The sequence below is a fragment of the Anser anser genome (assembly GCF_964211835.1).
Source record: "Anser anser genome assembly, chromosome: 9".
Taxonomy (NCBI): Eukaryota; Metazoa; Chordata; class Aves; order Anseriformes; family Anatidae; genus Anser; species Anser anser.
Genome location: NC_139729.1, coordinates 15,525,596 through 15,542,947, shown reverse-complemented (window position 1 = coordinate 15,542,947; position 17,352 = coordinate 15,525,596). Strand labels below are relative to the sequence as shown.

The 17,352-nt window shown below is 41.7% G+C and overlaps 1 protein-coding gene across 21 annotated transcripts in view; it reads left to right on the top strand.

The window, feature by feature from the left end:
• LOC310904415 (glypican-5-like) overlaps nucleotides 1-17,352 on the top strand; it is a 441,629-nt gene that overhangs the window by 72,380 nt on the left and 351,897 nt on the right. For 20 of the 21 annotated variants that reach the window (XR_014588310.1, XR_014588311.1, XR_014588312.1 and 17 more), the window contains one exon: nucleotides 14,076-14,237. Coding sequence is in view for 13 of the 21 variants with exons in the window: in XM_083849130.1 (XP_083705256.1) it covers nucleotides 14,076-14,237 (162 nt within the window). In the remaining 8 variants the exon portion in view is untranslated. Of the gene's footprint in view, nucleotides 1-6,635; nucleotides 6,772-14,075; nucleotides 14,238-17,352 lie in introns of those variants that run through there. The other variant, XM_083849133.1, reaches the window with a different exon arrangement.

The following is a 17,352-nucleotide window of genomic DNA, read 5'->3' as shown; positions in this document are numbered from 1 at the left end:
CATTAATACTGATGGTGAACGTATATCTGCATTTGAAATAGGTATGTAGAGATTTTTGGTCTTGCTTGCTAATTACTTGCTTTCTCCATCAGCCGGTGTGTGCAACAGCATCTCTGGAAAGCCATCCTTCCCCGAGGAGCTTGTCCTGACAGAGCCCCCGTTCTGCTGTGCAGAGCACTGTCAAGTCCTTTAAAAACAAATGAGAGACAAATTTCAGAGAGCCACGTTCTGAATCTGACAATATCAGATAGGTCATGGTAGCTTTGTTTGGTGGCTAGTTAAATTGGATAGTTCGGCACATCCCTAGATGTTAATGGTTAAATGTATTCATTGTTCCAACAAAGGCCCCATTCACGAGGGGACTATTCTCTGCTCGTTATGCATGCATAATTCCCATTAATGCTACTGGGGGTTAAGTGTGTATAGTGAGGGGGGGGAGAATGAAACTTATGTTTACACATCCATGTTTGCACTAGAGAAGAGATTCTGTAACTCATGAGAAATTGGCTGTTTCCACAGGTTCCTTCACTTTAAGGAACTTCAAATCTCAGCTTTAAGGAGGGAATGAGAGTGGGAGAAGGTGACATTTGTAGAACTGGCTGCCACCTGTCTGTGTTCTGTCAATAGTTAGAAATATTACTGCAGTGCTGCTACTAGAGAAGCCTTTTGAAAGTAACTCAGTCCTTGGAAATTCAGGGGTCTTATTTGGATATCAAGATAATGACTCAGAATCTCTAACATCAGGTGCAAAGTTTTCCCAACTTTTGACTCATGTTAATCAGGGTGACAAGATTTTGTGATGTATACACAAAATGGGTATTTTCCATAGAAAACCTTCAGATTAAGATTCCTCACTCTTAGGTGCACATCAAAGTCATGTAAAAACCATAGAGAAGCTAAGCATCGCCTAAGAAAGCCTTTCAAGTTCCAGAAAGTGCTTGAACTACTAAGGGTTTTGAAGTGCTCTAATCTCTGACATGGGTGACGTGCTAGGCTAGCGCTTTTTTGTTTTGTCACAAATCATCCATGCACATAGTGCAAAGGGACCCTGACAAAGTCATTTTACTTCTGAAAAGGGCAGGTTTTTTCATACCATTATGCCTCCCATTCACATCTACATGTTTTCTTCCACTTTGTTCAGGTCTAAGTAGCAGGGCATTTGCATAGTCTTCCTTTTGTTCTCGGTAAATATGGAGTAAAATGAGCAAGATCCGTGCTGTGAAATTAAAGCTCTACTCTTGAGAGATCTTAAGGGCCAAATCCTCACAAAAGGTATGGAAAGGGAGCGCCAAAGGAGCTAGTATCCACAGCAGCTTGCTCTGGGTGCTTTTGCTAGGAAATGTGAATAAAGGGAGGGTAATCTGGTGAAAACTGGGTGTAATTAGGAAAATACACTGTTGAGAGCTTCTGAAAGAATAGAATAATTGAAAATAGTGCTGAAATGGACCTGAAGTGATCATCTGGCCCATTCCTGGTATTTGCAGCCAGGATTAGCTGTGTTTAAAGCAGTGATAGAAGATCACAACTTCCTTAACCTGTGTATTCCAGTGTTTAATTACCTTACTGCTTTGCTTTTTCCTAATGCAAAACCTGACTCTCCTTCGCTAAAATGCAGGCCTTTTGCTTCTTATCTTGTTCTTAACACCTTCTTCCTTGCTATAACATTCACATATATGAAAACTGCTCAGGTTTGTTCTGCTCTGAAACAGCGCTCTTTGCATTTGCGCTGGTGACTGATACAGAATTAAGCTTTTTTTTGGGTCAAGTCTGCCCAACCTAAGTTTAGGGTACACGCAGCAACGTTGATGCATGCAGTCAAATGAGCTTTAAAAACAAATTGACATGAAGTGCATTACTTTAGCCTGGAATGATGTTGATTCAAGACATGGTAACCAATTAAGCATCATAACTTGATTTGGTGCCTGAGCCCAAAGAAAAGTTTCTTCCTAATTTTAGAATATTGTGAAGAAAGAATTGTGTGGCAGACACAATGTGGGGATGTGAAATTCCACACTCATTGAAGCAAAATAATCCCTTTTCTTGCAAAATGACTAATTCACAGATCTGTAATGTGATGACAGAGGGGAGCATGCAGAGAAAACAGTTTTCAAGTGATCAAAATCAACAGCAGTTGGTTTGGAAGGCTGTTAGTGGAAAAGCGCAGGGCTTTAGCACAGCAGCATGGAGATGCCTGGAGATGGGAGGCTTGTACAAAGGAGGATGTGTCAGGGCTGCAGGGGAGCACCTAGCTTGAAAATCTCGACATTCACCCTGGGTTTTGCTGGAAGTAATTAACTGTATTGCAGATCTGTAGGCAAGAAGATGGATGTCATGCTACTGAAAACAGAGGAAGGTGGCCAAAGTTTTAGATCTCTGGTGAGCAGAAATAGCGTTTCCAGGATAAGTCTGAGGATCTCTAGTTTTCCAGGTAAAGAGTAGCTCCGGCCCTTAACCCTCTGTTGTTCAGTGTGTCACTGTTATGGTGCGCTCATTCTTGAGCTGTTATATTGTGCCTGAATGTTATACTGTGCCTGAATTAAGACACCTCCACCTCTTCCAGATCAGGGCTTGTGTCCTGCTGTTCCAAAACACGGATGTCAGTCTGAAACATAGTGCATGGCTGAACTCCAAGTTACTTGACCGGGAAGTCTGTCAGAGGATGAAACCTCAAACCTGTCTGTCTTGTGTTTGAGCCTTATTCTTCTTCCATTACAGAAACGCAAGAGGTGGGAACTGGGAGGCCTGAGCCACGTTGTCAGATGGGACAGGGGCTTGGAACTTAGTATTTGGAGAAGATCACCCAGGATCTTGTATGGCTGCCCTGTGTTGGCAATTGAAGTATTCCCTCCTTGCAACACACAAGATGAATGTTTTTCACCAGTATAGAATCTGTAGCAGGTGCTTTGTAAGTTATCTTCATTTGACATGGGTGTTTAAAAGGAGAGGTGTAATGAGCCTGAAGGCAGGAGAACAAAAAGTACATAGAAAATCTCACTTTCCAAAACAGAGTAGAATTCTAAAACAAAGTGAGATGAAAACATTGTTTTGAGAGATTTCTAGTCTAAGAAGACTTGACCTGAGCCTCCTAATCTTAGTTTTGAAGTCTGGAAAAAAAACTGTTACCATTCAGAGTAGCTCAGAGTTGTATCTGGCTAAAGAATTGCCTGTTCAGTTTTGAGCTGCAGTAATCAAATTTGCTCTTCTTAATCTGGGTTGCCCTAGATAAGTCAAGCAATACAAACGTTTGCCTTCCCCAAAAAGCAGCTGTGGTTTGGCAGTACCTGTCTGTGATCTACAACCCTCTGGGAGCTCCCCCGTTGCTGCTCGTGTACCTGCCCCACTTGGTGTCCTTCTCTGATGGAAGTAAACCCTGACGGTGATGAAAAGTGTCAATGTCATTTGTTGGCAGGGCTGTTGGCTTACATTTGGGAAGTGCATTCGAGAGTTGCTATCACAGGTGCCAAGACATTAGCTGAGTAGCAGGGATCGAATAGGGCCAGCTCGTGTCAGCTTGGCTGCCGCTGTGTCTCTGATGGCTGCCACCTCAACCCAGCTTCCTTTCTAACCGCCTGCCTCTGGCCTTTCCAAACGGAAATCGAGTGCAAGTGGCATAGCGCTGCCTGCCACTTTGTATAGCTGCCCTAGAATAGCTCTGCGGCACGGTGCACTGCTCTGCCCATCCTGAAAGATTAGCTCTGAAGCATCAGTAGCACCATTAGTTCCGAATGGAAGAACGCAAGCAAGAAGGGAAACGCAATCAGTTTGGTGTACAGTGAGTGGTGCCTTATTTTAGTGCTGAAAGGGAAGAAACATGATTTCTTAATTTATGTAACAGGTGCATAGGATCAAAATCCAAAAGAGGCTCTCAGAGGACACTGAACATGCACATAGCAAAAGGCAGTATCCACTAGGAGTTACTAGCAATCTAAGGGAACAAACAAAAGTAAGTATCCTCTTTTACATGTGAGAAACAAAGCTTGGATTCTAAGGGACTCGCCAAAGGTCAACATATATTTTAGTATTGCCAAGCCTAGCAACTCATCATCAAAGGTGTTCAGCCTGGTTTTCAGTAGTAGTCAGTCTGTGGTCTCAGCTTGAAGGCTTTTGGAGCACATTCCAAAGGATCCTGCCTCAGTTATCTTGGTGCAAGGTGTCCCAGCGAGGTACAAGGCTTATGTGTAATCATAGTGATGGGGTCTGGGAGGGGGTGTTGGGACACATCATGTGCACTGAGCTCAGCCACTTTCCAGGTTCTAGGAAATGTGGTTCATGTAGTCCAGCATGGAACAAGGGATTTGAGCATAAATCCTAGGTTCAGCTTAGACCATCAGAAACAGGCTACTGGTCTTTGGTACATCACATGGGGCTGTCAGCTGGTACTTCTGGGGCATGGTGCGTGATGGCAGTTGCAAGCTGGTGGGTTTTTCTACCCATAAGTACTGTGCAATTGTCCTGCACTTTTCAACATGGTGTAGCATGGATCAACCGTGCCGTTCCACTAGCTGTGTCCTTAGGGGTGTGCGGATATGCCGAGGAATAGCCCAGCACAAGGGTGTGGGGCCAAAGCACCGAGACAGCACATGCAAGTTTTATTTCTTCTGAATGATCACCCTGAATGAGTATTCATCTCTAGCTAAATTCAGTCATGTATGTTGAGCTCTTTTATCTTTTGTCTGCGCTGGGTTGCCTTCCAATGCCTGTGGGTACAATTCATGATAACAAACTCTAGTTTTATATCAGCATCACTGCTCTTGACAGCACAGGAATTACGTGCATAAGGAACTGAAGAAAGGGGACAAAATGCACAGGCTTTGTGATACTGTAGCCTTGCTGTTGCCTGCTTTAATTAATTACCATGTCACGGGAGATGAAGTTGAAGAATTGGTTGTAGTGAGGGGTGTCTAGCTAGTAATCAGCTGCTTAGTTTTGCTTAGTTTTGGTTCAGCTTTGCAAATGATTGCTATTCCTTTTGTGTAAATAGTGTCAAGTTGCTCATTGTGCTTTTCTCCAAGTTTTCAGAGTTTTTCCCCCCTTTTTCCTAAAAGTAAAGAAATAAAATGGAAAGGAGATTGGAATCCTAAATAAATTAGTTCAAATACTAGTAAAACGCTGATAGAAACTGTCCGGTAAATCTCCTTGAAACTGTTAACTTCGGCACTTGACTTCAGAATGAGAAATAGCCAAACTGGTCAAAAGCATTTGGGTTTGGGGCTGTAAAATAAACACTTCAAGGAAGAATGATACATGTTTAAAGGAAAGAGAACATATTGTCTGAGCACTTGGCTTCATGTATGGTTTTCAAGTGAAAATGGCAAAAATGGAAGTATTCAAATCTGCGGGGAGGGCAGGATCAGGGATTTACTCTGATGTCCTTTGTCCCAGTTTCCCCTTCTGAGGCTATTGTCCAAAGATCTTTTAGTCCTTGATTCCTTTAGATTTTTCTTTGCTTTTGTTTCCCCTTCCAGTCTAATGTTCTGACAGATTTTTATGTTGACAGCTGTGGTGAAAAACAATAAGAAATACAACTGAACATGAATGTATCAATACTTTTTAAATGTTCAGGGCTATGCCACCTGATATGGATCCTTACCACAGCAGGTGAAGCAGTTCCTACAAAAAAGGTCATCTGTCATTGGTAAAAAACTGTTGGCGTTAACATCTGAATTATTGTTAGGCTTCAAAGTTGAGATAAATAAGGCAATTCCCACCTTTCATAAAGCTATTTTATTTCATCTCCCTCTAGAACTAGATAGACAGCCTTTTATTGATTTGCATGCAGAAGCTTTCTTTATAGCTGTACAGGGCTAGAAACCTACATTTTTCATTTAAAAACAACTTCAGTTTTGTTGTAAACACTATAATCTCCAGAGAGCCACATATCTGTGTGTCGGTTCAGGCTTTCCACCATGTGGTTTCTGTGGCACTCTCCTTGAAGTACTGCAAGTCAGAGTTCTCTGACAGTGAAATGCTTTCCCACTGGAGAGAAAAAATTCAATTGTTTATTGTTGTCTTTAGATGATACAGGGCAGGAAGATTTACTAGACTCCAGTAGAAAATATTCTTTGTGTGTTTATGACTCTTGATGGTGAAAGATTGTGTGGGATTTTCTGCTATGAATGTGATGAAATATAATGAAAGATGAGTGATAGCAAGTTTTTTAATATATGAAAGTTCTTGTAATTTTTCTCTAACCTCTGCATTGCAATTACATATGTTGTCCCAGGAAAGTTAAAAGGAGTTGGCATTAGAGTAAATAATGTATAAATCCCCTTGATACAGACCCACTGACCTCTATCAACCTAGACTGTTTCAAAATGTTCTTTGTGTGTCTGTCTGCAGTTGCTTAATTGTCAGTCTGTAGAAGTACAAGATTTGGAGGTGGTAACCCCTGTACTCTGCTCTTCCATGGGCAAGGCAGGTAGTGCTTGCCCTTCTCAGCACCTGACACTTCCCAAGCTGACTCTCATCCCTTACATTAATGCAAATCATCTGTTAAAAACAATTTGGGTGAGGGTGCTGTGGCAGATCAGTGAGCGCTCATGGGAACCACATCAGAGAACCAAATACGAGGCGAGCAACAACGGCAGCAACAGCCTCAATGGCTGTTTGCCTTCAGCCTTCCAGGTGCAGCCAGAGTTTCTAAGGAAAACTGGGGATGAGTGGCATGAGAAGGCCTCTACCTGCAGCAGCTCCTCCTTGTTTTCAGGGAAGTTGTGACCTAGGAGCTGGGCATGTCTCCTGGCTGCACTGCTTCACCGAAACAACCCACAGGTATGCAAGTGGTTGAAGAAATAAAGATGTTCCCAGGCAGATGGGAAGTTGAGTGAAGGCTTTGGGGAAGAGCAGTAGAAGAGGGCCTTGTTTGAGAAGGATGAGAAGTGGGAAGAGGAGGACCTGTTCCAGCTATTCACTGGGTGAGGTTTCTGTGAGTGGAGAGACATCCAGTTTAGTGCATAGACATGTTCTGCTCATCAGGTCCCGGCATGAGGCAGGTTCCATGCGATACAGCCAAGGTGCAAAAGCTAGTGAGTATAGGCATCCAGTAATCTAGGGTGTAGGGCAAGAGATGATTTGGAAACTAGGCCAAAAAAATAGAATACAAGAGCAGTGAAAACGGGGCAAACAAGGAAGTGGGGGAAAAAAAACAGACAAAAAGAACTCAGCAGCAAGGCCTAACAACATTGCATTCTGCAGATGCTGCCCTTAAGACCTGCAAATTTTGAAGAGTCCCTGCTTTGGAAGTTGATCAGGGCCAGGGCTTGATGGTCTCCAGCTGTCCTGCAAGCTTTGGCACTTGCTGATGCTGCCAGCTCACTGGAGTCATGACATCTAGTGCTTCTTGCTGTTCCTCTTCCTTTCTCATTCAAGGTTTCCCACCCACCTTGAATTTGCTGGCATAATTCCAGTGCAATCAAAATGGTCCTCCTGTATTATTATTATTTTTATATATAAATATGTTCTAGTGTGTGTGTGTCTAGTAAAGAACTCTTGAGCTTATGCAAGCTCTTTTGACTGGAGTAGGAAGTAGCTACATATGCTAATAGTTACATTAGTAGATCATCTAAGTGGTACTTGATAAAACTGGAGGTGTTTATCTCTTAGGCTTGATTGTTTCAGCTCCAGTAGCACATCTGCTCATGGCTGTTAGTGATGCTTCATTGTAGCTTAGAATAGCAGTAAGAAGGTAAAGTCCACTGATCGTGTTAAACAATATCTCTGTTAATGTACAACAAGGGATCGGAGAAAAGAAATTTTCGTGATTTGTATTTTCCAAGCTGTGCTTGTAGGCTGTCATGCTGCATAAACAGAGAAAGGACAAATGCAGGTTCTGTGGTCAATATTGCTTTGGTATTTCTTCAGCTTTTTGGCTTTAAAACAGTATGTCAAAGGATCCTTTATCTACGTAATCTTATTATTAAAGCTAATTTAGAGGAATAAAATCTCTTCTCCCTGTAACCTACCTGGATGTTACCCCTTGCTCACGGGAGCAGGTTTATAGGGTTAGTTGCTATTTAATGTACTGCACTCATTTGAAGCAGTGTGTAATGCTGTGCTCCCATCAGTCTGTTGCACTGCTTGTTGATTTTTCTGGTAATTCCTGGCACGTGTTACTTGAGGTATAATAACTATGGTATCTAGAAGACTGGTAAATCAAATAGTAGCCATTGTATTATTCACCCATCATGCTTGGTGAGCTTAATATACTTTGAATGACTTTCTAGTGCGAAAATGTTAAAGCTGCAGTGGGATTGAGCTGTGCTTGCTGCTAGGTAAAGTTGGTTTGTGTTTTTGTGGATGAGTGTTTCTCAACAGTGGCCTTGCAGCTGTAGGTAATGATGGCTTTAGTGCTGCTGTGGCACATGAGCTCCATAAAGACAGGACTCACAAACTTCTGGCAGCCTACAGTGGCTGTGTTTCCCCTCCCTGGTGTGGCTGTGCTAGCGTGGGCTTTTCTCATGCAACTGCAAGGGGAGCCCTGGTTGGAATTTGTTTCCTTTTCCATTTGTTTTTGCTTCCTTCCCTAAATCAGTTGCTTCTAATTGCCGAATTTTCCTCTAGCTGAGGCAGCAGCTGCACCAGACAGATGAGTCTCAAGAAGGACAAAGTGTTGGCTCCTGTTCAGCTGGGCTAGACTTAATGCAAGGTACTTCTGGCACCTTCTGTGTTACTGAGGCGAAATAAATCTTGGAGTTTCCGAAGACATTTGTAACAGCGTTAAAACCCTGGGTTTTGGATAAGAGCTTTGTTTGGAAATATTGTTGAAAAGTTTGTGATAATATAAAGGAATAATAACTATTAGAGGGCAGATCTCACTGAACTTGCCTTCTGATAGTGCTTGTTCAGGAGTATTCTGTGCCGTGGAAGCTGTAGGCTCAGCTTGTACAAATCAGCCCATCTGACAAAATTCTGGAGGTACAGTGGTTAGTGCGTGTGAAAGATCTGTTTTTCTCGTTTCAGAGTATAGCTTTTACAGTGTGTGCAGCATTTTAAAGACAGGGCAGGGTATTTGACATCTCTGCTGTGTGTCCAAAGCACTGTTAAGTTACGTGGTGAGCTAACGAAACGAATATATATTTAGCTTTTGAGAGGAGTGCATTTTATTCCTAAATAGCAGGCCTCTCTTTGCTTTTGGGAACTTACAAGTATTCTAATTCAACTACCTTTAATGGCCAAGGTCTGTTTGACTTCATTTGTACCAAAGTTCAGAGTGGAGTCCCCAAACTCTGCTGATTTAAAATAAAAGTAACCAAACAACACAACAAAACACTCTGCAGCTGACTTCAGCAGAACTGGCCTGATTGACACCAGGTAGGGATCAGTAGTTTTATGTGCATTTGGCACCTTAAACATTTTATAACTGTGAGAGAGAGGTAGTGGTTAGATGATGCCTCTGGCATGTATTACTTGCTTTAAGGTTTCAGGAGTTTTGAGTAGGAATCATTGCTTTCTGGAATGGTCCAGTCTAGTATAATTTTTCTTGCTCTGAATGTGACTTTTTTTAATTGCAGCAAAATACTTTATCCTGTTTTTTTTTTTTTTCAATCATCACTCCAGTTTCCCAGATCCTGCGATGTAGAAACACAGATGAATAGATACTTGTGCTGTAGAACCCCCTCCAAGTGCAAGCTGAGGATGCCATTCGTGCTTTTATTGAGGAAGGGTGGGATTGCTCTGGTTCTATTCCTTTAAGCCAGGGAATTCGATGTGACAAATTGGCCATGTGCTATATTGTATTAGCCCATAAATTGTTTCTGCCATGCCTGTCAGTGCCCTGAATGTGTTCCAGTGAAATAGTTACAGTAAAAATTTGAACAAATATTTGAGTGAAAAGTCTTTTTGTCTGTCTCAAACTGCAGGTGAACAGAAAGGTGTGATTCTTTGTGCCGTAATGATTTACCATAATTACTTGGTGAGTCCTCCTTCCGGGAGCTGGGGATGAAGTAATCCCTTGCTTAACCGTGGCAGCTGACCGGTTAAAAAGCAGCTCTGCAGAAAAGGGTCCCAGCAGACAAGAAGTTAACAGGAGGTAGCAGTGTGTCTGTGCGGCCAAGGCAGCCAGCTGCATGCTGGGCTGTTTTACCAAGAGCATGGCTTGCAGCTTGGCGACAGGAATTTCCGTTTCTTGACACTTAAGACTGAATCTGTCCAGCTTTGGGCTCCCAGTACAAGAAGGACGCTGGCGTAGTGGAGCAAGTCTTGTGGAGGGCTCCCATCGTATCGTGGTCAGGGGCTGGAGCACATGTCATAGGAATAGATGCTGGGAGAGCTGGGTGCATTCAGAAGGTTAAGGGAGATCTTACTGTTGTCTTCAACTCTGTATTGGAAGGAAATGGAGAAATTGGAACCAGATCCTTGAAGGCACACAGTGGTAGGATGAGAAGCAATAGATGCAAGTAGAAACGTGGGAAGTTCTGATTAGATGTATTTTTTTAATTTATTTTTTACCATGAGGATGGTGGTCAAATATTGGAACAAGTGCCCAAAGAAGTTGTGCCATCAGCTATCCTTGCAGATGCTTGAAACTTGGCTGGATGAAACCCTGATGTAGTTTGACTTGCTTTAAGGGGAGGGCTGAACTAGATGACCTGTGGAGATTCCTTCCAAACTAAACTGTTTTATGGTGGTACAGGAAATAAGGAGCTACTTGGAGAAAGCAGGTATGCTTCCTAAAGAGAAATAGTCAGGATCAGTTGCTGAAATAATGCTGTTGATAAGTCTTTTACCCTCTTATTTATGAATTATGTTTTTTTTGTCTTTTTTTCTGGTGTACAGAATGGCTTTGCTCCTAAACTTGAGGAAGGGGTTTCCCCTTAAGGTTTTCCCCCCATTGGCAATCTGCAGTGCCCATGCAGTAGTGTTCATGCATTATACCCCTTGGTCACCACTGAGTCATATGGTCTTCCTCCCCTCTTTTTTTTTTTTTTTTTCAGTTGGAGAATATATTTTGCATTAACAAGAGAGATAAGATAAATTCATTTTGCCTTCAGTGTTATTAAAGACTTAGATACAAATAATCAGCTCTAATTTAATCTCAGCACCCAGGCTTTTGTAGTTCTGAAAACTTTTATTAGGTTTCTATAATAGTGTTAAAAGTCATACCCCGAGGCTAATACTGAAGCAAGAGAAACTGCCAAGCTCTGTGCAAGACAGTACTGACCTGATAGTCTTGCAAGGGACTTGGGCTTGCTCTTTGCTAGTCTTTTAATGGTCTGTGTCCTGCATCAGTCTCCTCAACAGTCAGGGGTTTGGTGTTGCTGTTCGTAGTTGAGTGCTCTCTGCATCACTTTGGTTCTGGCCCAACAAAAACTAATCTTCAGGCTCCTGGAGTGTTCATCCAAGGAGATAATTGGGTGGGGAATCTGAGGAGTGTGGTTTCAGCTGAGATGTCTGCACTCCTGGAGTTTTCTGGAGATTTCGATCCTTGTGATGCCTTGTTGCAAAGAGGAGTGCTAGGTGCAGACATGACAGCTGTGCTTCAAATAATTTAGGTGCAGGTCTGAGCCTTGCAAGGGGCTTTCAAACAAAACCTGGGAGGACTGGTGCAAGGGGAAATGTTCTGAACAACAGGTTGGCATTGCAGAGGCCGAATAACACAACCCTTCTTTTCTTACCCCTGTGCTGTAAAACTGGCTTAGTCACTCAGGAGTCTGCACTGCCATTTCGCACGTGCTCCGAGCTGCCAGCTCAGAAAAGTGGTCCTTTTCCGACCCCTGCTTCCTTGTGACAGAACAAACATATGCTCATGGGGTGAGCGACATCAGGGAATTGCTCCAAGTTAAAATTAGCCTGGCCAAGAAGCTAATTTCAACCTGGGCCAGCTTCTCTGGCACAGGAGAGCGTGCCCAGCCGGTGACGAGCACGCAGGCCTCCCGCTGCTGCTTTCAGCCGTCTGCCAGCCTCTGCTGGCGTGAGTTGGTCCCGTCCTTCTGGGACCTCAGGGTAACGCGGGTGGTCGTTGCTCCTATTTCTAAACTGGCATCACAAACTGAAACAAATCCGCCTCCAAAATGGTATCTTGAGTCAGCATTGTCTTCCGTAACAATTTATTTTGTGAACTGCAGTCAGAATCTAGATTCATTGAAATATTTCACCTTGGCTTTGACATTTTTGATGTGAATTAGCTGCACTTTCCAAAGAGTTGTTACACACTGGAAGCAATGTTTTTGGGTCAAATATGACGTTTCAAGCAGGTCGGTGTTTTGACTTTTTTGGCATGTGAGATTTATTGATTTGTTGGTCTGGAGCTGGCCCTGAACAGTGCTTGTTTGGATGCTTTTCTATGGCTTTTTCAGTATGTCTGGTGTACCCTGCTACTTATTTCTTCATCATTGTCAGCTGTATGCGCCATCTTACTGTGCATTAACCTGCACAGCCAGATGGTGATGATTAATGCAGTGTAATTGCTCATTAATGTTTATGTCCTGTGGCTCGGTTCTCTGGTGTCCTGAGTGAAATTTGACAGAGGAACGCATCATTTTGGAGAGTCGGGGCTGTTTGCGTCCAATTGACTTAAAGCCAGGGGTCCCCTGGGGAGCGGTGGGCCGGGGCCTAGCAGGTGCTCAGGTGGCCGCTGGCCCCATCGGAGGGGAGCTCTCTGGATGGTGAGGCAGGGCCTCTGGCCTCCGGGAGAGGGCGATTCCTGCCCCGCAGCCGTGAAGGGACAGCAGAGGGGCCGGTGGAGGTGCAGGCTGCTGTGGCTGAGGCTTGCCAGGCCCCACGGCCCCTGACCTGCCTGCCGCCATCTTCAGTGTGAGGTGAGGGGAAGGGAGCACCTGAGTGACACTGTCATGACATCTCTTGTTGGGGAGTTCTTACATTGGTTTACTGAGAAATATGTTGAAAATAGCTTCTTTTCAATATGTTGTGGCTATTTTGGCTCTTTTTTTTTTTTTTTATTTTCCCACACCTCTGTTTTTAGATTTTCTCTCTAAACTTGTCACTTTTTTTTTCCACTTAAAACATATATTACATGAAGCATGAGATTGTGTTTATCAACATTTTGTAGCAGCTCCTTTCCAGAACTTGATGATACCTGCAGATACGGTGGAGTGTGGCAAATGGAGCCGAAATGTCCATCACAACCCCATGCAACATAGGCTTCCTAATCAAGGGCACTGAACTTACTGAAACACATACAAAGATGAAATAATTAAAAAGAAACTAGAACCAAAATATTCCACAAAAGAAATAAGAATTTTTCTAATAGACTTTAAACTTTCTGTAACTTCAAGAGGGAATAACTTCAGTGCCTTTGCTAAATACAGGCAGACTGTAACTTGCTTTCAGAAATTCTAAGGTAAGTGTTAGGTAGGTAGAGGTCTGTCTGTACGTGGCCAAGTTTAGAGATGATCATTTTAGAAGAATACCTGTTGACTTTCAGTACTACTTAGGCTCAGAAGTTGAAATAGCAGTCCATGACTTCCCGGTGGCTGTATCTAGCTCTGGGTCTCTGTAAACGTGGCTTGATAGTTTCTTACTGCTGGCCTTACATAGCTGCATTCAGGCTGGTACAGAAATCAATTAAATTTTGTGGCAACTATTGCTGCTTGGTTTTTTTTTCTTTTGTTTTCACTATTTCTTTTTTGTAAATCTGATTTAGACAGGAACTAAAGTGTCAAATCTAGAGAGAAAAGAAAAAAAAGCCACCAAGTTGCCATAGCTTTTGGAAAGTGCTAATGCTTTTAAACTTTTTGTTGGTTTTCATTATTCTTTGAGCTGCTTAGTAGTTTACAGGGTTTTGAGAGGCTTCTACTACTGTAGGAGGTGAATAGGTGGTCTCTTGAGGCACTGCACAGGTACATATTGGATGCTAATCTAAAGGCATGTTTTTCACTCAGATGTTAGAGGTCTGCCTTTAGCAGGAGTTTTACAGTGGAGATGTTGCCCCTTTGTGCATCTTCAGTAATTCTCCTGTGTCCTTGTGTTCTATTTAAGTGTTTTTATGCTTAATGTGTTTCATTTTTTTTTTTAATGTGGTTGTTACATTGACATTAAGAAGCATTATTTATTTTTAAGGTGCAACTCAAAATATTTTCTAATTCTTGTGTTTCTTTTTGTTCCCCTTCTTATAATAGAGTCAGATTTACAGATCTGTCAACACAGAGCGCCAACATGCTGCACCAAAAAAATGGAAGAAAGCTACCAGGCAGCTGTTCGAAGGGAGAGGTATCAGAGTATCCAGGCAATGAATTTTGAACTGAATTACATGATTGTTGGTCATATCACAGCTTTTCAAGGTAAGAACTTTTGAGGTACTCCAGTCCTGTGATGAGTATTTTGTAAAGACATCCTATGCAAACAAAGGAAAAGCTCTTTTTGTTCTTCATTTCCACTGCAATGCGTACAGTAGTTGTTGGCTTCTTGTTTACTTCCCTGCTCTTTAATGATACTGCCTTTGGAAAAAGGTGAGGGCACTTAGTCTTGACTGTTATTTTAAGTATCTGCCTAAATCTAATTAGGAATAGATTAGCTTTTGTTCCTGAGATCATATTTAAAATGATTGTCACAGATTTTTCAAGGCATTTCCAAATGTCATTTAAGTGCCTGATGGCTGTTAGTGCCTTTTAATACCTGCTTGCGTTGCCAAACCATTTAAGGGTGTGGAAAGTTACATCAAAATGTAGTTGTTGAAACTGAAGAATAGGTGCTCTAACAGATGTGTCAAATGAAAATACAACTCTCTTCCTTTTAAAATGTTTCACTGCCCAGTAGGTCACGTGAAGAGTGACCAATTTTCAAGTTGAATGTTGGATGCATGAAAGATCCTGGACTGAAAGTCTGTTTTTATAACTCTTGCTGTTCTCAAAACTACCTTCTAACACATTGTTACAGGGTCTACAGAGTTTCTTCACACAGATAGTTATTGTACTATTAAAGGGAGGGAAATGGTTATGTAGGTTTGTGCACTATAAAGTGTTGAGCACTGGAGATTTTTCTCCAGAAAGGCTTTTCAGCATTGGCTATGTGAACTTTAAATATATGAGAGTTGATTGATTAAATCAGTCATTGAGTGTCAGTCATTGAATTCAGCTGCTGACTTATGTGGACCTAACTATGTGCTTAATTTTAACTGACTGCTTTGCTATATTTAGTGCTGAGCACCTTCATGGAATGGGTTTTGAAAACAAGCCAATAGTTATTAAAATACGAAGTGCCGAGGTCTGTATGATTAAACCTATTGTTACAAGGCAGTTATTTTATCAAGTAGTAGCTTTTTTTGTCTAGTTTCGTCCATTTGAGTGAAAATACTATAAATAAAAAAGTGATTGACAGTTAATAAGAGCATATTATCTAAACTCGACAGTCAGATGCTAGAAGTCATAGAGATACGTAAATACAAGGTAAAAAAAATTCTTCTGCTTTTGGTTGTTTGCTTCTTCCCTCAGTTCTGTACCTGTGGGTGAAACACTTCATTTTGGTTCATTTTAAAATTAGTTTTTGGAAATATTTTAGCATCTCCGATGATTTAAAATTTTAGTTAGAGCGCACTTGCTCCACACAGTGCTCTGCACTTTGGAGAAGCGCTGTAGTAAAAGTGTGATTGTGTTGGCATTGTTAAATGCCGGTGAGGTATTCAAGCAATCTTTCAGTATCATGACAGAATAAAGATAAGGTCAGAATAGATTAACCTACCAGCCCCTGTAGGTCAAGCTGGTAGCTTTATTGTCCTGATGAAGCTTTTTGATGAAATGAAAGTATAGTTAGGCATTTAAACACAATTTAAATTTACAAGTGTTTCCTAGAAGTAGGTAAATAGTTGGCTTGTAACTTGTTATGGCTAGCCTTCTGTCTACATTAGGTGGGAATACTCAAAAATGCAACTTCGCTCTACTGGGAGCTGCCGCCTTCTTTGTTTTTGTCCTAGGTGTAAGTGAAAAGCCTCCTTATCTATCTTATGCTGTATAAACATTCTGTTGCTACCAGTAGCACTGTGTGAGATACTCACTGAGAGGACAATCTTTGCATTGAGTTAACTCTGTCTTTTGGTCTGTTTTGGTTTGTTATTATTTTGAGTGATAGTGTGAAAGTGCTTAAAAGCACATTTAAAGTCTTAAAAAAACAAAAAAAGCTCTCAGGTGCCTTTCAGATTTCATATTTCGTGCAGCAATGGGAACTGGCCCAGACTTGCAAAAAATAGCATTTTTTTCATTTGTATGCTGTGGTGTTCACTTGTACAGTTTTCATGCACAATTTACTTCCTTTATATATATATATATATATACACATATACACATTTTTATTACTGTTAGCATAGTCAAAGCAAAGCAGTAGTTAGTCTGGCTGTCTACTGGTGAGGAAAATAAATCTTAACAGCTTTTTATGCGCTTTTAGCTGACAATACTGTTAATATTATGCCCATACTGATGGAATCACTTTCAAGACTAATATGATACAAGAATTAGATTTCGAGTCCAACTTTGAATGTAGTGGTGCGAATTAAATTTCAATGAGAAGACAGTGCAGATTTTTTTGAGGGAGAATGTTTCTGATGTTTCTGTCCCCTTATTTTCTTTCATGGAAATCAAAAGATGTTCGCTTCTAAGGGCCTGCAATTAGATATTAATGGGAAAGAGCATTCTCTTGTGAGTAAGAGTTTTAATATAGCTTCAGTCAAATATTCCCTCTGCAGTGCCTGGGTACTGCAGTATCAGCTTGTGGACATCTCAGACTGAAGAAAATTATTATTATTACTGAAAGAGTTATTTAAATACTTTTGCCCACAGCTGAAATAAGACAATTTTCACAGGTGTCAGAGTTAGATGTGCAAAATAATTAGTCTGTAAGACTTGATTAAGTATACCACAGCTGTGGGTAGGCTTGTTATGTTTGGGCTGATGCCTGTTCCATACATATGGTCAGCCTTACAACTGCAGTTTAATCCTGCTATTTTTCCCCCTTTTAAGTCTTCGATATTAGCAAGCCAGTACTTGTTCAGACACTTCATAAATCAGTCTTCTGCTTGGGTGATTTTTGCTTGAACTTTTGTGTCCTGTTGGTGTTGCACCTAATTTGGATAGGAAGAGGCTCATTGGCATCATCTGCAGGTTGTAAAAATCCTCTCGCCATCAGTAACAGGACAGAAGGAAGGGAGAGAGGTGTGAATGAAGGAGCCAGCTGGATGCCTGGGAAGTATGTCATCAGAATCAGCTCCTGGAAAATCATACACTGTCACCAATCCTTCCAGTGTTCGGGATGTGGAATGTAACCAGGCCTCGGGGAGGATTTCATGGAAAGCTGCTGGATTCACTCTCTAATGTTTTGTTCCATGGTATAGCCTAGAACTCATAACCATGGTATTAGTCAGTCTGCAGATGTGTTATTAACGACTCCGTGCTCCAAGTGGACTCAGAG